We start from the raw sequence: 14,747 nt of genomic DNA, 5'->3' as shown, positions 1-14,747 counted from the left end.
GTGTATATAAAAAAATTCTGAAAATTTGAAATGAAATGAAATGATATTTGTTCAGTAGAAAACTAGAACACACATTAAATAAACAAAAAATAGAATAACGAATAGTGCGAACAATTACAAACAAATAACAGTACACAGATTACGTGTGTATGTGTATGTCTGTCGAAGCATCCACTGAATAGGTCCGTGCTCAGCATAATGCTGCAGCGGCTGGAGCGCTGCAACGCTGTTTTTCAGCACAAGAATTTCTAGCGAGATAAACATAATATACCTCGAAAACGCCCAGATCAAACATACTCATGAATACCTACAAATGTTTGTACCGAGCGAGGAATCTAACCCGCAATAACCGGAAATAAAGCGAGTTTCTAAACCGCTAGACCACTGAGACTAAAAATTATTAATATTTGACCAAAATTTTACACTCAATTTCAAGGGGGTGAAATTACCCCCTTGAAATAAACTGAGCACAAACGAAAATAGTGATTTTTCCTTAAACTATTTATAAGTTATGACAGCGTAGTCACCAACCGATTTTGATTATTCCTTTTTCATTTCAGACCCACCTGGAGCTCCGTACATTGAAGGTTACGCGGAAGGCGAGACAGTCCGCCGTGGACAGAGCTTGGAGCTGGTCTGCAGGAGTCGAGGCGGAAACCCACCCGCCCAACTCATCTGGTACAAGAACGGTGAACAGATCCGTATGGCTTACAGGTGAGTAAATGTGTTTTTATAGCATAGGAGACAAAAATGACTGTACCTAAAACACCTTTGTTCATTAGTGTAAAAAAAATATAAAATTTTGTTCTTTAATTTCAAGTTTTAATAATTTACCGCTAGATATCTTGTTTCATTTACAAGCGTACCTAAAACTTATATATATGACCTTTGTTCATCAGTACAGAATATTATTTATCTCATAAAAATGATTGCCCGTTGGCCTGTCTTTAACTTCCATTTAAAATAATTGAATGATAGGTCTCGTATCGGTTTTTATATTCTACTAGATAAATACGTAAGTTTTTATATGTAAAATTATTTTTATATATTACTCTCTCTTGCAAAACATTATATACATAGTATGTAGGTACAAAAGGCGGTCTTTCAAAATTTAATTGGTTCAAATAACTCTCGTACATTTTACATTCAAACTATTATATTTTTATTCACTATTTCATTACAACAATAATATCTCCAGACGTCTCACACAGCACCATCTAGACCCAAACTAAGCATGCTTGTGTTATGGGTACTAGACAACTGATACAAACACTAAAAATACATTTTTTTCTAAATACATACATAATATACATAGAAAACACCCAGTCCGATATAAACAATCATACTCATGAATACAAATGTCTGTACTGTGTGAGGAATCGAACCCGAGACCGTGAAATAAGGCGGATATTATACAATTGAATCCTGTAATTGTGCTACCTTATATCATTCTTCATAGGGAAACACAGGTTATAAACTAAACTATTTGACTCCAGAAGTAGATACCCAAGCAGTTGACTCACTACTAAGTACCATTAATTCAATGAAGAGATGATAACAGCTTCATTATCATCATCTTCAAGTATTCAGAACGAGGAATAACTTCACCTACAATTTAATATTCAAAATATTGTTTGCCCAAACAAAATGGCCGCCACGTCAGAAACTACAATGAACCCCAACGACGTCTAAACTGAATAATTCGTTAAAAGTCCACAATGTATAATATTTTCTACGAATCAGCTTTTTGCTTGGGGATTGTAAAAAAACACCCCCCTCCCCGACCCCCCCAGATCGTATTAAGCTGGCAACAGATAGGGCGTATGTCGTCATGATTTATGTAGGCTGACGACTAGTGCTGTGCCGTACTCGATAATTTCTATCGATAAATTGTAAAAATCGGTGTTTTAATAATGTTTTAAGTTGAAGTTAATATAAATTAAATTGTTACTAATAAGTAATGAGTGTTTCTACTTTTTGTTTTTTACGTAACTTTATTTATATATTTTTTATTAGACTTACATTTGTATAATTTATCTTTATGCTAGAATTTATTATATATATATATTTGTGACTAAATCTAATACTTAGTTACAAAAGATATTAACCTATTTTTATATCGACAATATCAATATTATATCAAAAAGTTTCTGAGCGAAAAAAAAAAGGAAATTTATACACTTTATTGGAATTGGAAAAACCTTATGGATATATTTATAAAGTTTTACTATTATATGGATCTGTATATGGAACAAAGTAAAGTTATTTATGAATTTGATACCTTTTATATTATTAAAAAAATTACGTTTCACACGTACAATTACAGTATTGCTATCTGATAAGATAAAATAAGAGGCTTACCATCATTGTTCTGAGGTTCTGAGGATATGACGGCGTATGGGCGTCTGTTGTGATGTTTATGTGTATTGTAATATGTCATTTACCTCAGAATATATATTTATACTGTTTACCACATCCCTTTGTTCAAGATTCATAACAATATCTAAATATATATAACTGAAAGGTGACTGACATAGTGATCTATCAACGTACAGCCCAAACCATTGGACGGATCGGGCTGAAATTTGGCACGCAGGTAGATGTTATGACGTAGGCATCCGCTAAGAAAGGATTTTCATTAATTCTACCACCAAGGGGATAAAATAGGGGATGTAAGTTTGTATGAAACTTTGTCAATTTTAAACCGATCGGGCTGAGGCTTTGCATGCATAAAGCTAGCTCTTAATAAATTCCGCCCCTAAGAGGATAAATTAACGCGAGCGAAGCCGCGAGCATAAGCTATTAAAAAATATAATTCTAAGCATTATTTACGAAAATTTATGTGTAAATATATTTTTTTCTCTAAAAATTATAACAATCGTAGTTTATCTGTAATTAGCTATGACCGCGGTATTACGCGGTATGAAATTTGTAGCCTATGTGTTAATCTGATATATAAGCTATATTACTGTAAAGTTTCATCAAAATCCGTTCAGTAGTTTTTGCGTGAAAGACTAACAAACATTCATCCATACTCACAAACTTTCGCGTTTATAATATTACATAGTCTGATTCATGGAAGTCACTATACAGGTTCCTCTTTAATATTTATCAATGTATTCAATATATATTTTATCTAACGTTGAAGGAATATATTGTAAGAAATGGATTATTCTACCAAATATTTTTTTAAAGCGAATGCCGATTATCTGTAAAGTTTTCCTTACAGCGATTCCTTTTATGTGAATACGAGATGTAACCGAAAATTATTTACTAAAAACGGTTATTTTGAAATTACATTATGTCTCATTTCTAAAAATATCGAATATTATTTCACTATACCGTCAAGAAACTTGCTTTGTAAGCCGTTTTTCAGTATAAAGTGTGTATTATTAAGAAACTATTATATTATACAATTTTATGCATTTAATTAATTAAAGTAAAAATTATGATATGTAATAAAATTCAACACAATGTAAATTGTTATGAATAAATAAATTAAATGAATGAATGAAAATTCAGACTTTATGAATGGATCTTGAGGAGTCATATGTATTGAAAGAAGAAATATAAAAAAAGAAAAAGAAATTATATAATAATAATGTGTGTGATACACATAAAATATACCAATTACAATTTGTATCATTGATTTGGTATCAAATAGGTCTCTGCTCAGCATATGCCGTAATGAGGTACCACAACGCTATTCTGGGGATATCTTTATACATATAAACATAGGATATTGTCGATTATATCCGTACCAAAAGTAACCTGATATTGAGGGTGACGAATCTGGAGTCGAGTCACAACACGAGTTTCAAGGCGTTTATAGCCCGGGTTCCCACCAACATGCTACCCATCTTCATGAAGGAGGACTATTGCCTTCGGCCAGTAGTCCTCCTTCATGAAGGTGTGGTGTGTTGGCGCTATCACATGGTGAGCACACAGACAGTATTAATATCCTCATTTTATATTAATTCATATGTATGATCGCTTACAAGATATTTATACTACGAGCCTAATAGTCTGAAATAAAGAAATAGATTATTTTTTTTAATCTGCGCACACGCGACATTTGTCCTTTGCGAATAGTCAAAATGCCAATTGACTTTCTTAAAAAAATACGCAAACGATTTTGTAAACAGTTTTCTTAATGTTAAAATTTAAATTTCTCAACTTGAATAGAAATTACAAGAGAGCCTCTAGGAAACTTAGAAACACACTTAGTTTGAAAACAACAATAGTAATAAGATGAAATGGGTTTGTAATTTCTGTTTACTATTTCAAGTTTGTTTCAGAACGTCTATTGTAATAGAAATCGTCTAGATTTTCATGATTTAAACATTATAATATAAATACAAATTGAATTTGTATGTATTGTAACATAATTCTTTAGACAAAGATTCGCAAAGCAATTATTATTTGTAATCTATATTTTGTATAAAATCAAATATTTATTATTATTATTATAACACTTTATTGCACCAACATATAAAGGACATGAACAAATTAAAAACAAAAAAAAACTAAGTACAAAAGGCGGTCTTATCGCTAATGCAATCTCTTACAGACAACCTTTGGAAAGAGACTATTTATAAAAAAAAAATAGAGTAGGTGGCGCATTAGTAATAAAATTGTATACACTTATGTAAACAAAATAAAATATAGTACATACACAAATTTACATACATATACATACATATTTATCTAGAATAGGCTTTCAAAGGAATTTAAGTCGTAAATAACCATCTCGCGTATGGGATTGGCCAGAATTTGTAGCGCCATCTTCATTTTCGAGACAATGAGTTGCCTATACTTCGTTTCTCCCCTTTACCTCCCTTAATGGCCATGTGTCTTGCCTCAGTTTTTACCCTTTTGTATTTATACTGCGATTGTTATCGGCTCTTTATATTATTTTTACAGCAGCCCGTCAATAGGAGAGTTCCTATCCGGTCCAACTTGCCTTTACGTGATTTTATTTTAATATAATTGGTAAACAAACTCGGCTAGGATGATCAAAATATCGGCTAGCAAATAGCACTTTTAAACAATATTTATTTAGTAAGACTAAATTTGTATAACATATTAAAATATAAATCTAAAACCTATCAAATTTGATAGAGACCATATTGCAATCACCTTTTGTACACGTCTTTTTGTACAATAAAGTATAAAAAAATTAAAAAATAATTGAATCATATTTCTTAAATACAAATCATAATTTGTATCGTTAATTGACACTGAAATTTTGAGAATTGGTAACAGCAAAATATATTAAAGATATATATATATATATATATATTCAAATGCAGAATATACATTGTATATTAAACTAGTTGACCTGCATAACTTCGTCTGCATCACACTTATCTTTATCACTACGTTTCAATTTACATAATATCTTTTTAAATTATAGCCTATCTGTTATTCTGATGTATAAGCTATATTACTGTAAAGTTTCTTCAAAATCGATATAGTAGTTTTTGCGTGAAAGAGTAACAAACATCCATCTGTATATCGATCCATACTCATAAACTTTCGTGTTTATTATATTAGCAAGATTATACTGATGTTAAGTTTTAAAACGATTGATGAATAATATCTATGTATTTTTATATATCTTACTAATATTATAAATGCGAAAGTTTGTAAGTATATTTGTTATTTGTTACTTTTTCACGTAAAAACTACTAAACGGATGAAATTTAACAGTAATATAGTTTGTGCATCATGCATTGAAATTCAACGCGGGTGAAACCGCAGGCCCAGCTAGTATATATATATATATATATATATATATATATATATATAATTCATCAGTTGTTTTAAAATAAAATATATATTTTATCGTTACGGTATAGAAAAGATAAGCCCATATCGAAACATAACAATTTGTCGATATTTACCCCAATGGAAAATATGAAGTGGGGGCATCGATAAAGTCTGTTTGTTTGTACACGTCACTTATAAAATTGTATTAAGACGTGCCTACCGGGGACGGAAGCTGATTTATGGGCCTCACTAGCTACTCGTAACTGCACTCGGGTCTAGGGATGAGCGAATTTATCGGTAAGATTCGATTCTCGATAATTTTATTCCGAATCGTATTTCTGTAAAGTTGGTATAACTATTTTGGACGTGTAGTTTATTTAAAATGTGATATTGTTTGATATTTTAAAGGTATTTGTTAAATAAGCAGTTATATGAAGTTCTCATGAATCTTAGTCTTCTTTCTTATGTTATTGGAATCCCAAATTGATGGCCCACCTGATAGAAAATTTCAAAAGTTAGACTAGAAATTATATTACAATTTATGTATATATATTATATATAAGGATACTTTCGGTATAAGACTAATAAATTTATATAGCAAAGAAAGAAAGAAAAAAAATATTTTATTCGGTGCTTTTCAACAATGATACAATATAAAAAAACAAACAAACGAAAAAAATTGATCAAATAAAATGTATATACAAACAAAAAAATTATCATTATGAATGCGTTCAGGGAGTGAGTTCCAAAGCTGAGATTGTAGATTGTATATTTAAAGAATACATAACTCATTCTTTTAGTCTACAATCTTCACTACTCACTAACTACGCTACGAAGATTCCCTTTCGGTTCAAACTCCTCTTGAGTTTGAAGTAAAAGGGAGTTAATTTACGGTAGATCATAATTTTAAATCCCAGTTCTGAGTTTGAACAGATACCCACACAGTTCACTTTACGCAAAGTCTGCTGCTGATATTATATACAAAATCATATCAACAAAAGACAATATTCATATAAAAATATAAATATTTAAAAATACGAATTGGCGTGCCAGCCAGCGGCCCGAATGTAAGGAGTGCTATATAATGAGTATTTACAAAAAAAATTATATATATATATTTATATCAGTAGTTACATAAGTACAATAATAATAAAATATTTGACGTTAACAAAAAGGACCTATATTTAAAAATAATAATAAATCCCAGTTCCGAGTTTAAACTTTAGTTTGTACCCACTCAGTTCACTTTACACAAAGTCTCCCGCTGGTATTCATTTGATTGATCTAAATGCCCACTAATTTAATGAAATAGAATATAACATTATTTTCAGTGTATTCACTCCGAATTGGACGAAAGTAATCCTCTAAGAGAGAAGCTACAATTTTAATAATGACATGAAAAAATTTTTTCTTTTTTTGTCATTCATAATTTTCCTTATTACTTGTAATAGTACATTTACCTCGGGCTGTACGCATTTAATATACATTTAATGTGTGTACCTTAATGGTGCAGCGGTTATGACATTGATTTAAGATTCAATAGTGGCGGGTTCAATTCCTCCTATAAATAAATAAAATTGAAAATCTGTTTGTAATTTCAAATTACCAGCTTTTAACTACTGAAATATTAAAAAATATTTATATATCTGTCTCTATGTTTGTTCTTGGTAATCTGAAACGATTAGACCGATTTTGACGGACTGTCACTCCCAGATAGTTAATGTTAGGAGTGATATAGGCTATTTTCATTTTAGAAATGTTATATCTTTTAATATTCTATTTAATAACGTCACTCTCTGTCTATCGCTATATATGCTTACATCTTGAAAACTACGCAACGGAATTTGAAGCCCTTTTTTTAATAGATAGTAATTCAAGAGAACAGTTTATATATATAATACGTGTACACCCATGTAAAGCCGGGGCGTATCTGGTAAATAATAATAGAAAATAGAAATTATAAAACTATTTCCTTAAATCGACTTCTTATACAGTCGACTTCTTTCAAAGTGTATCTCAGTCGACTCTGCGAATTAGAAAGCACCAACCGGATCGATCAAGAAGCTATTGTTTCTGTAATGTAACGTAAAACGTTTTCAATATGGCGGATGTTCAAAGATGTTTGATGGTGCGTTACACGGTTCATTGGTTATTTACATCTCGTATACCGGATTACAATTTAAACAAGAGAAGATGTTTTACAAGAAATTGATTTATAGGATAACAAGATAGATATATAATGAATAGATTTTTATTATTCATTTCTCGGTGAGGTGCGGAATAGTGGTCTGCGAAGTGCAGATAACCTCCTGTTAAAAACTCCTACTCATACCTCTAATTACTATTCCAAATCCTTTTCTGTACAGGCTGTGCGCCTGTGGAACTCGCTATCGTTTCCATACGTAATGCTCAATCCTCAGCCATCTTTAAGAACTTAGTTAAATCTTTCACTTTCTCTCCCCGTAAATACTCTTATGTTCACTTCTTTTCCACTTCTATTGCTTCTTACATTTAGTATAGTATGTTACTTGAGTAATATTTATATGTATGTATAATTTTCATGTGTGTATGTATGTATGTATGTATTTATTAATTTTAATTTATTTAAGTAAGTTTATATATATATATATATATATATATATATATATATATATATATTTTTTTTTTTTTTTGGATGACAATGGAATGTTTCACCCGCCTGCGCTAACGGTTTACGCTGGCGGGGCACCAGTGGAAGATGATAAGATGAGCGTGAGGTCAGGTCAATTAGCCCACCGTAACAAGCTCACCAGGAATTTGTTACGATGGTTTCCAGGGGGAACCGCGTGGAGGTCGATCTGAGATTGTACATTGCTAGCAATGGGGTTATCAATCCACATTACTAACAATCCCCTTTCTCCCTTATATATTATATTTTGTTACCTTATTTCCACTCACGTGCCGCCTACTTTATTTTTATTTATACTCTTTTTCATAAGGTTGTCTGGAAGAGATTGCGTTAGCGATAAGACCGCCTTCTGTACCTTCTTCTTTCTTTAATGTATTGTTATATATTATTTTCTTTTTATGTATCTACTTTTAATGTTGGTGCAATAAAGAATTATAAATAAAAATAAATATTAGATCCCCGCAGTTGGAAACTATTTTTAAGAATTGTTCCGATTAGTTTGCAATAATGGGGTTGACATGTCTGAAAACAAAAACCCGAAAATAAATTTAGATTAAAAAAAAAGAAGGATAACTTGCTACTCTCCTCGGCTTCGCGCGGGTGTACATATGTTATATATATAAACCTTTCTTTTGAATCACTATCTATTAAAAAGAAACTTCGAAATCCGTTGCGTAGTTTTATAGATTTAAGCATATGTAGGGACGGACAGACAGCGACAGCGACTTTGTTTTATACTATGTAATTATGTAGAATAGAGGCCATTTAGTTTAGTCTATGATCTATTTTATAAGCTTTATATATCAAATACCAAATTAGATTCTAAATTATCACTGGTTTCTTTTGTTCCTTTCGATTTCCTTCTTGGCCCTAGTTAGATCTGTTTCTTTGTAATATATTATTATATCTTACAATTCCCTGGTTTCCTTTATCGCCCACCGAGAAGTAGCGGTGCCAGTAGTTTCACTCGCGTTAAATTTCAATAAAAACGTTGACTTCTGTACTATATGTGAGAAAGAGAAGGAAGCATTACGTCGTCTCTATTGCACACTGCTGGCGTCATCATCAAACTGTGAACGGCGAGTGAGAACAGTGATGTATATCTGAAAGCTGATAATTATATAGAGAAAGAGTACAACCTCGATCAGATATTAATCTGAGTAAATCCGTGGGGAATCTCTTGTAAACCATAATTCCGATCTCTGATTTATAAGTACACACTTGTTACTAGCTATGCGCCCTAATTGGAAGCTCTTATACAACGTAACAAACAACATTGTTATGTTATGAAGTATAGTATGTAGTCACTTTAATTCTACTATATGTTTTTCTACGTATATATTTTTGGCTTCTCATGCAAAATTTATCCTAAACAGCTTGTTTTGTAAGATGTTTTTCTGTTAAAGCATGAGTGACGTTACGGGCATTATAATTTGATCTCCTTTGTGCATTTAATACATAGGTATAATAACCCTGGACAATTCACACAGCGCCATCTAGTCTCAAGCTAAGTAGAGCTTACGTTATGGGTACTAGGCAATTGATTTTTTTTTTTGTAAATACATAAATAATATACTCTTATATAGGAAATACCAAGACCGATACAAACAATCATATTCATGAATATAAATGTTTGTACTGTGCGAAGAATCGATCCCGCGACCATCGGAAGTTATGTGATGTCTAAACCACTAGATCACCGAGGGAGTTATAAATGTATATAGTAGTGATGGGTTAACACTTACAATCAGTTGGGCCATCAGCATGTTTTTTTTTCGGACTACTCTAATACTGTTGGCTGCAGCTGGCCTCTACAGCTTCACCGGACTGTAGGGAGCGAGTGCAGATGGCACTCCAAACCAAAGGAAGGACTTATGGAGCGGCTGAAGACTCACTCCCGCTTAATGGATACGACTTTAATGTGAGGGCACTGCTAGGGGTTCGAATCTCGGCTCAGGCCATCGTAATTTCGATCCCCATTTTAATTGGATCAGCATGTCTACTTACCGTCCCAATTACTGTATCCAAATCCATAGATTAGGATACATTTTTTTATTCTAACTTATAGAATAAATTAAAAATTGCATAAACAAGGAAATGACGTTGCTCAATTCACTGGTCAACGATAATAACAAAACCGTTATCGTATCGTCCAAGACGCCACAAAAACCTACCGACAGTATGATAAATGATAGGCAAGGATTACCCGGACAGGGTCGGGGTTCGATCTCTGGGTCGCGCTTTGAATTCCCCAATAGACGCGTTTATTATTCTGCGACGATCCGTCGGTGTTTCGGGGTCGACATTGTTGTATTAACTTTAGAATTTAGTCTTTCGTTTCGCAGTTAGTACATGTACACTTTGTACAAAGTCATTTGATTTGGCCTCGGTGGTCTAGCGGTTAGGCATACGGTCTACGTTCCTATGATCGTAGGTTTGATTCCTCGCACGGTACAAACATATTTAAGTGTATGATTGTGTTGATCTGATTGTGTTCTATGTATATTTATGAAAAAAATATCAAAGGAAGATGTTTTACAAGACACTGATTATAAGATGGAAAACTGTACGAGTTGAGCTTCTTGTCACTTCGTCTCTACTAGAGTAACTAGCCGGATTGGACGATAGTGATAGGCAAAATTATATACAAAACTAGCTGTACTCGCGACTTTGTCCGCGTGGAATTAGTTAATTAGAGAATTTTTCTAAAATAAAAGTAGTCTAGTTACTCCTAATTACATCAGCCACTTGCCAAAAAAAGTCCCTTCAAAATCGGTCCAGCCATTTCAGAGATTAGCCAAATAAACAGACCGACAGACAGACAGACAAAAAATGTTATTTTGGTGTTTGTACCGGATTTATATTCATATGCATGTAGTAAAAAACGGTTATTTCAATATTACAAACAAACACTCCAATTTTATTTATATGACTAGTATAAACGGCCCGAAGCATCCTGTATAAGTGTACTGGGTTCGGTGCAGCCAGCGATGGTGGTAATCAAAGGCGCATATATGAAAGTATAATAGTATATTATAAAAATATATGTCGTAACAAAACTAGTATAGTAGCAGAAGAAATAAAGGAATTATAACAAAACAATAGCAACAATGACAATATTCATATAAAAATATAAATATTTAAAAATACGAATTGTATAAATCTTCGTGAACTCATTCAGAGAACAAGAAAATAGATCTATTTGCTCCGTTATATGATTTAATATACGCAGTACTCTTCTGACTGGTGCTTTGCTTTAGGTGTATATAGGTATCATATTTGTATATATTTATGTTATATATTATTGTATCTCTTAAGTATATATATATATATTTATATTTTGTTGCATTTTGTTTACGTTTATCATTTTGCACCGCCAACATTTATTCTCTGCACCACCTATGGTTGACTGGTAGAAAATGCCGCATGGTGTTAAGTCTGCCAAATGTACTATACTATATATTATATTGTGTACATTAAAGTTAAATAAAAATAAATAAATAATTGTCGTGCCAGTCAGTGGCCCGAATGTAAGAAGACCTTTATAATAAGTATTTACAAAAAAAATCTATATATTTATATCAATAGTTACATATGAGTAATTTAATACCATGGCAATTTTCAAACTTATTTTGGTACAATTTTTTTTTCTTATTTGTCGCTGGAAAAAACTAGAGTCTGTAATACAGGCTCGGCCTAGATTAAATAGTAGTGGTAAATTCTCTGTAATATATTTTTCGTATTTAATTACAAATAAAAACAAAAAATATTTGTATATGGTAACACATATTTCTACTGCGTCATCACACTTCCTCAATTATGAATTTGTATTTAAAAACAAGGACTATTTTTTTTAGTTAGTAACACTCGTATTTCTGACTGCGTCACCACACTACCTCGATGATGAAATTGTTTTTTAAAAAATTCTCTGTAATATATATTTCTTTGTATTTAAAAACAAGGAAAAAGTATTTTGTATTGCTCATATTGCTACTGCGTCACCATACTTGCCCAATTATGAGTTTGTTTTTCAAATTCAACAATCTACTAACAACGTAATCCCTCGTATAATAATATCAAAGTTGTTTATCAATACAATTCCATTTATAAGAGAAATCGTATCTCAAAGGAGAATATCAAACGCTATCAAACTAAAGACCATGTTTGGTACAAGTCACTACAATAAGAATTTAAATATTTTATATAAAAACGATGGTTTGTATCGGTCTGGAAGTTTTCTATGTATAATAGGTATTTATATGAAAAAAAAATGTATTAATGTATTTATATCAGTTGTCTAGTACCCATAACATAAGCTCTGTTTTGCTTGGAACTAGATGGCGCTGTGTGAATTGTCCTGAGAATAGAATAGAATAGAATAGAAAATCATTTATTCAAATAAACTTAATTTAAGCACTTTTGAATAGTCATAACAATTTTATTTTATCTACCACTCGTTCGGAAAGCTGTCTCATCACAAGAAGAACGAGCAAGAAACTTGTGTGTTGCTCTTTTAAATAATCCTTGTAAGTTTACATTTACAAGTCGAAACGTGTGAATACAAAGTACCAACAAGCACTAATTTTTTGGGTCAAATATAATCATGCAATAAGATTAAATCAGTCGTAGTGATAAGAGCAGACCAGTCCCTACAAGCAGCACTCGAGATATTATTATATTATTATTAAAATCTTAAAATCATGGTCAATTTGATACACAGTAATCTAAACCCTGAGAAACTACATTTTAGTGCGAAAGAATAGTGGTAAGGGGTTGAAAACGGATATGAAAGGTTGTATGAAAGTAACGTAATTTTTTTAGTTTTTTTTTTATTAATAATGGAATTGCGCTTGGTCTTTCCTCATCTGTTGAATGATGAAACTTTTATAGTTTAACTAAATATATTTTCTCCATCAAGTTCACTTGCACAGCTAGTTGCTAATAATTCTCATTTTCAATTCATAAAATCACATTTGAGAAAACTTTAAATGGATTTGTCAAACACTGATCCTTTTGACTTGCAGTTTCACTGCCTTTTCTCACATTTATAAAGCACTAGCTACTCACCCCGGCTTCGCACGAGTGTACATCTATTATACATATAAACGTCCCAACTGAATCACTGTGTCTATTAAAAAAAAATTTTGACTTTGTCCAAAGTGGATAATCGTTATTATACCCGCTTGTGAGTTATCGCTACAGCGTGTAACTTGTACCGCCTCGTAAAAGACAGCAGGTTAGTGGAGTATTTTTCTTTGTAATACAACACCAAACGAAATAGAGGGAAACACAAAGGAGCGGGTCCATGGTAACACCCTATCTTGATAGTTGACTTCTAACATATCAAATGTTGAAATACTTGATCCTATTGGCCTTTACATAAGGTTCAAATTTGTATTTTTTTTTTTACAAAATTGGTAGTGTTATATGTCCTTTTGTAGTTAAGTGTGGACCGTTGTTTAAATCTGGAATTTAGTGTAGAATTATAATTGACTAGCTGTGCCCGTGACTTCATCCGCATGGAATAGACGACGATTGAGGAATTTCCATTTCATCCCCTATTTTATTTTACCCCCTTAAGGGTGAAATTTATACAAATTTTGAATGTCATATTTATTTACAGTCAACAATCTAAAAAATATTTTTTAATAGATAGAGTGATTTAAGAGGAAGGTTTATATGTATAATACATGTACACCGTGCAAAGCCGGGCCGAGTAGTTAGTAATATATAATACATAGAAAACAGCCAGAGCGAAAAGCGATTCATGAATATAAATGTTTGCACTGCGCGAGGAATGAAACCCGCGACCATCGGAAGTAAAGCGGTGCGCTAATCCGCTAGACCACCGTGGCCGTCGAATGGCAACCCTTGCGAACATGCCCGTCTCCCTTCTTTGTTTGCTGGAGGAATATTGCAATGTTTAATTTGTTTTAATTGTAATAAATAAAATATTTACAATATATTGTACACAGATTTTAATAATGACGCCACGGAATGTTCGAGAAGGAGTGCAAAATTGTATATAAAATAACATCGATGTTCTGTGCCTGACATTCTAAAATTTGAAATTTAATAATTTTATACTGAAATATATTAAAGGGCTATTTGCAATGACGTTCCAAATTTGAAATTAAAAAAAAATATTCTTAAATATATTAAAGGGCTATTTGCTATGACGTTCCAAATTTGAAATTTAAAAATGTTATACTTAAATATATTAAAGGGCTATTTGCTATGACGTTCCAAATTTGAAATTTAAAAATTTTATACTCAAATATATTAAGGGCTATTTGATATGACGTTC

General features: G+C 31.9%; 1 protein-coding gene across 1 annotated transcript in view; it reads left to right on the top strand.

Annotated features, from left to right (window-relative positions):
- LOC131849342 (nephrin) overlaps positions 1–14,747 on the top strand; it is a 328,927-nt gene that overhangs the window by 229,426 nt on the left and 84,754 nt on the right. Inside the window, exon 8 of the mRNA XM_059199397.1 lies at positions 561–714. Within this exon, the coding sequence (XP_059055380.1) occupies positions 561–714 (154 nt within the window). The remainder of the gene's footprint in view (positions 1–560; positions 715–14,747) is intronic.

Source organism: Achroia grisella, unplaced genomic scaffold (genome assembly GCF_030625045.1).
Source record: "Achroia grisella isolate CSIRO2021 unplaced genomic scaffold, CSIRO_AGI_Agris_v1 utg1107, whole genome shotgun sequence".
NCBI classification, from domain to species: Eukaryota; Metazoa; Arthropoda; class Insecta; order Lepidoptera; family Pyralidae; genus Achroia; species Achroia grisella.
The sequence above is the reverse complement of the archived record's forward strand: the minus strand, read 5'-3'. Positions and strand labels throughout refer to the sequence as shown.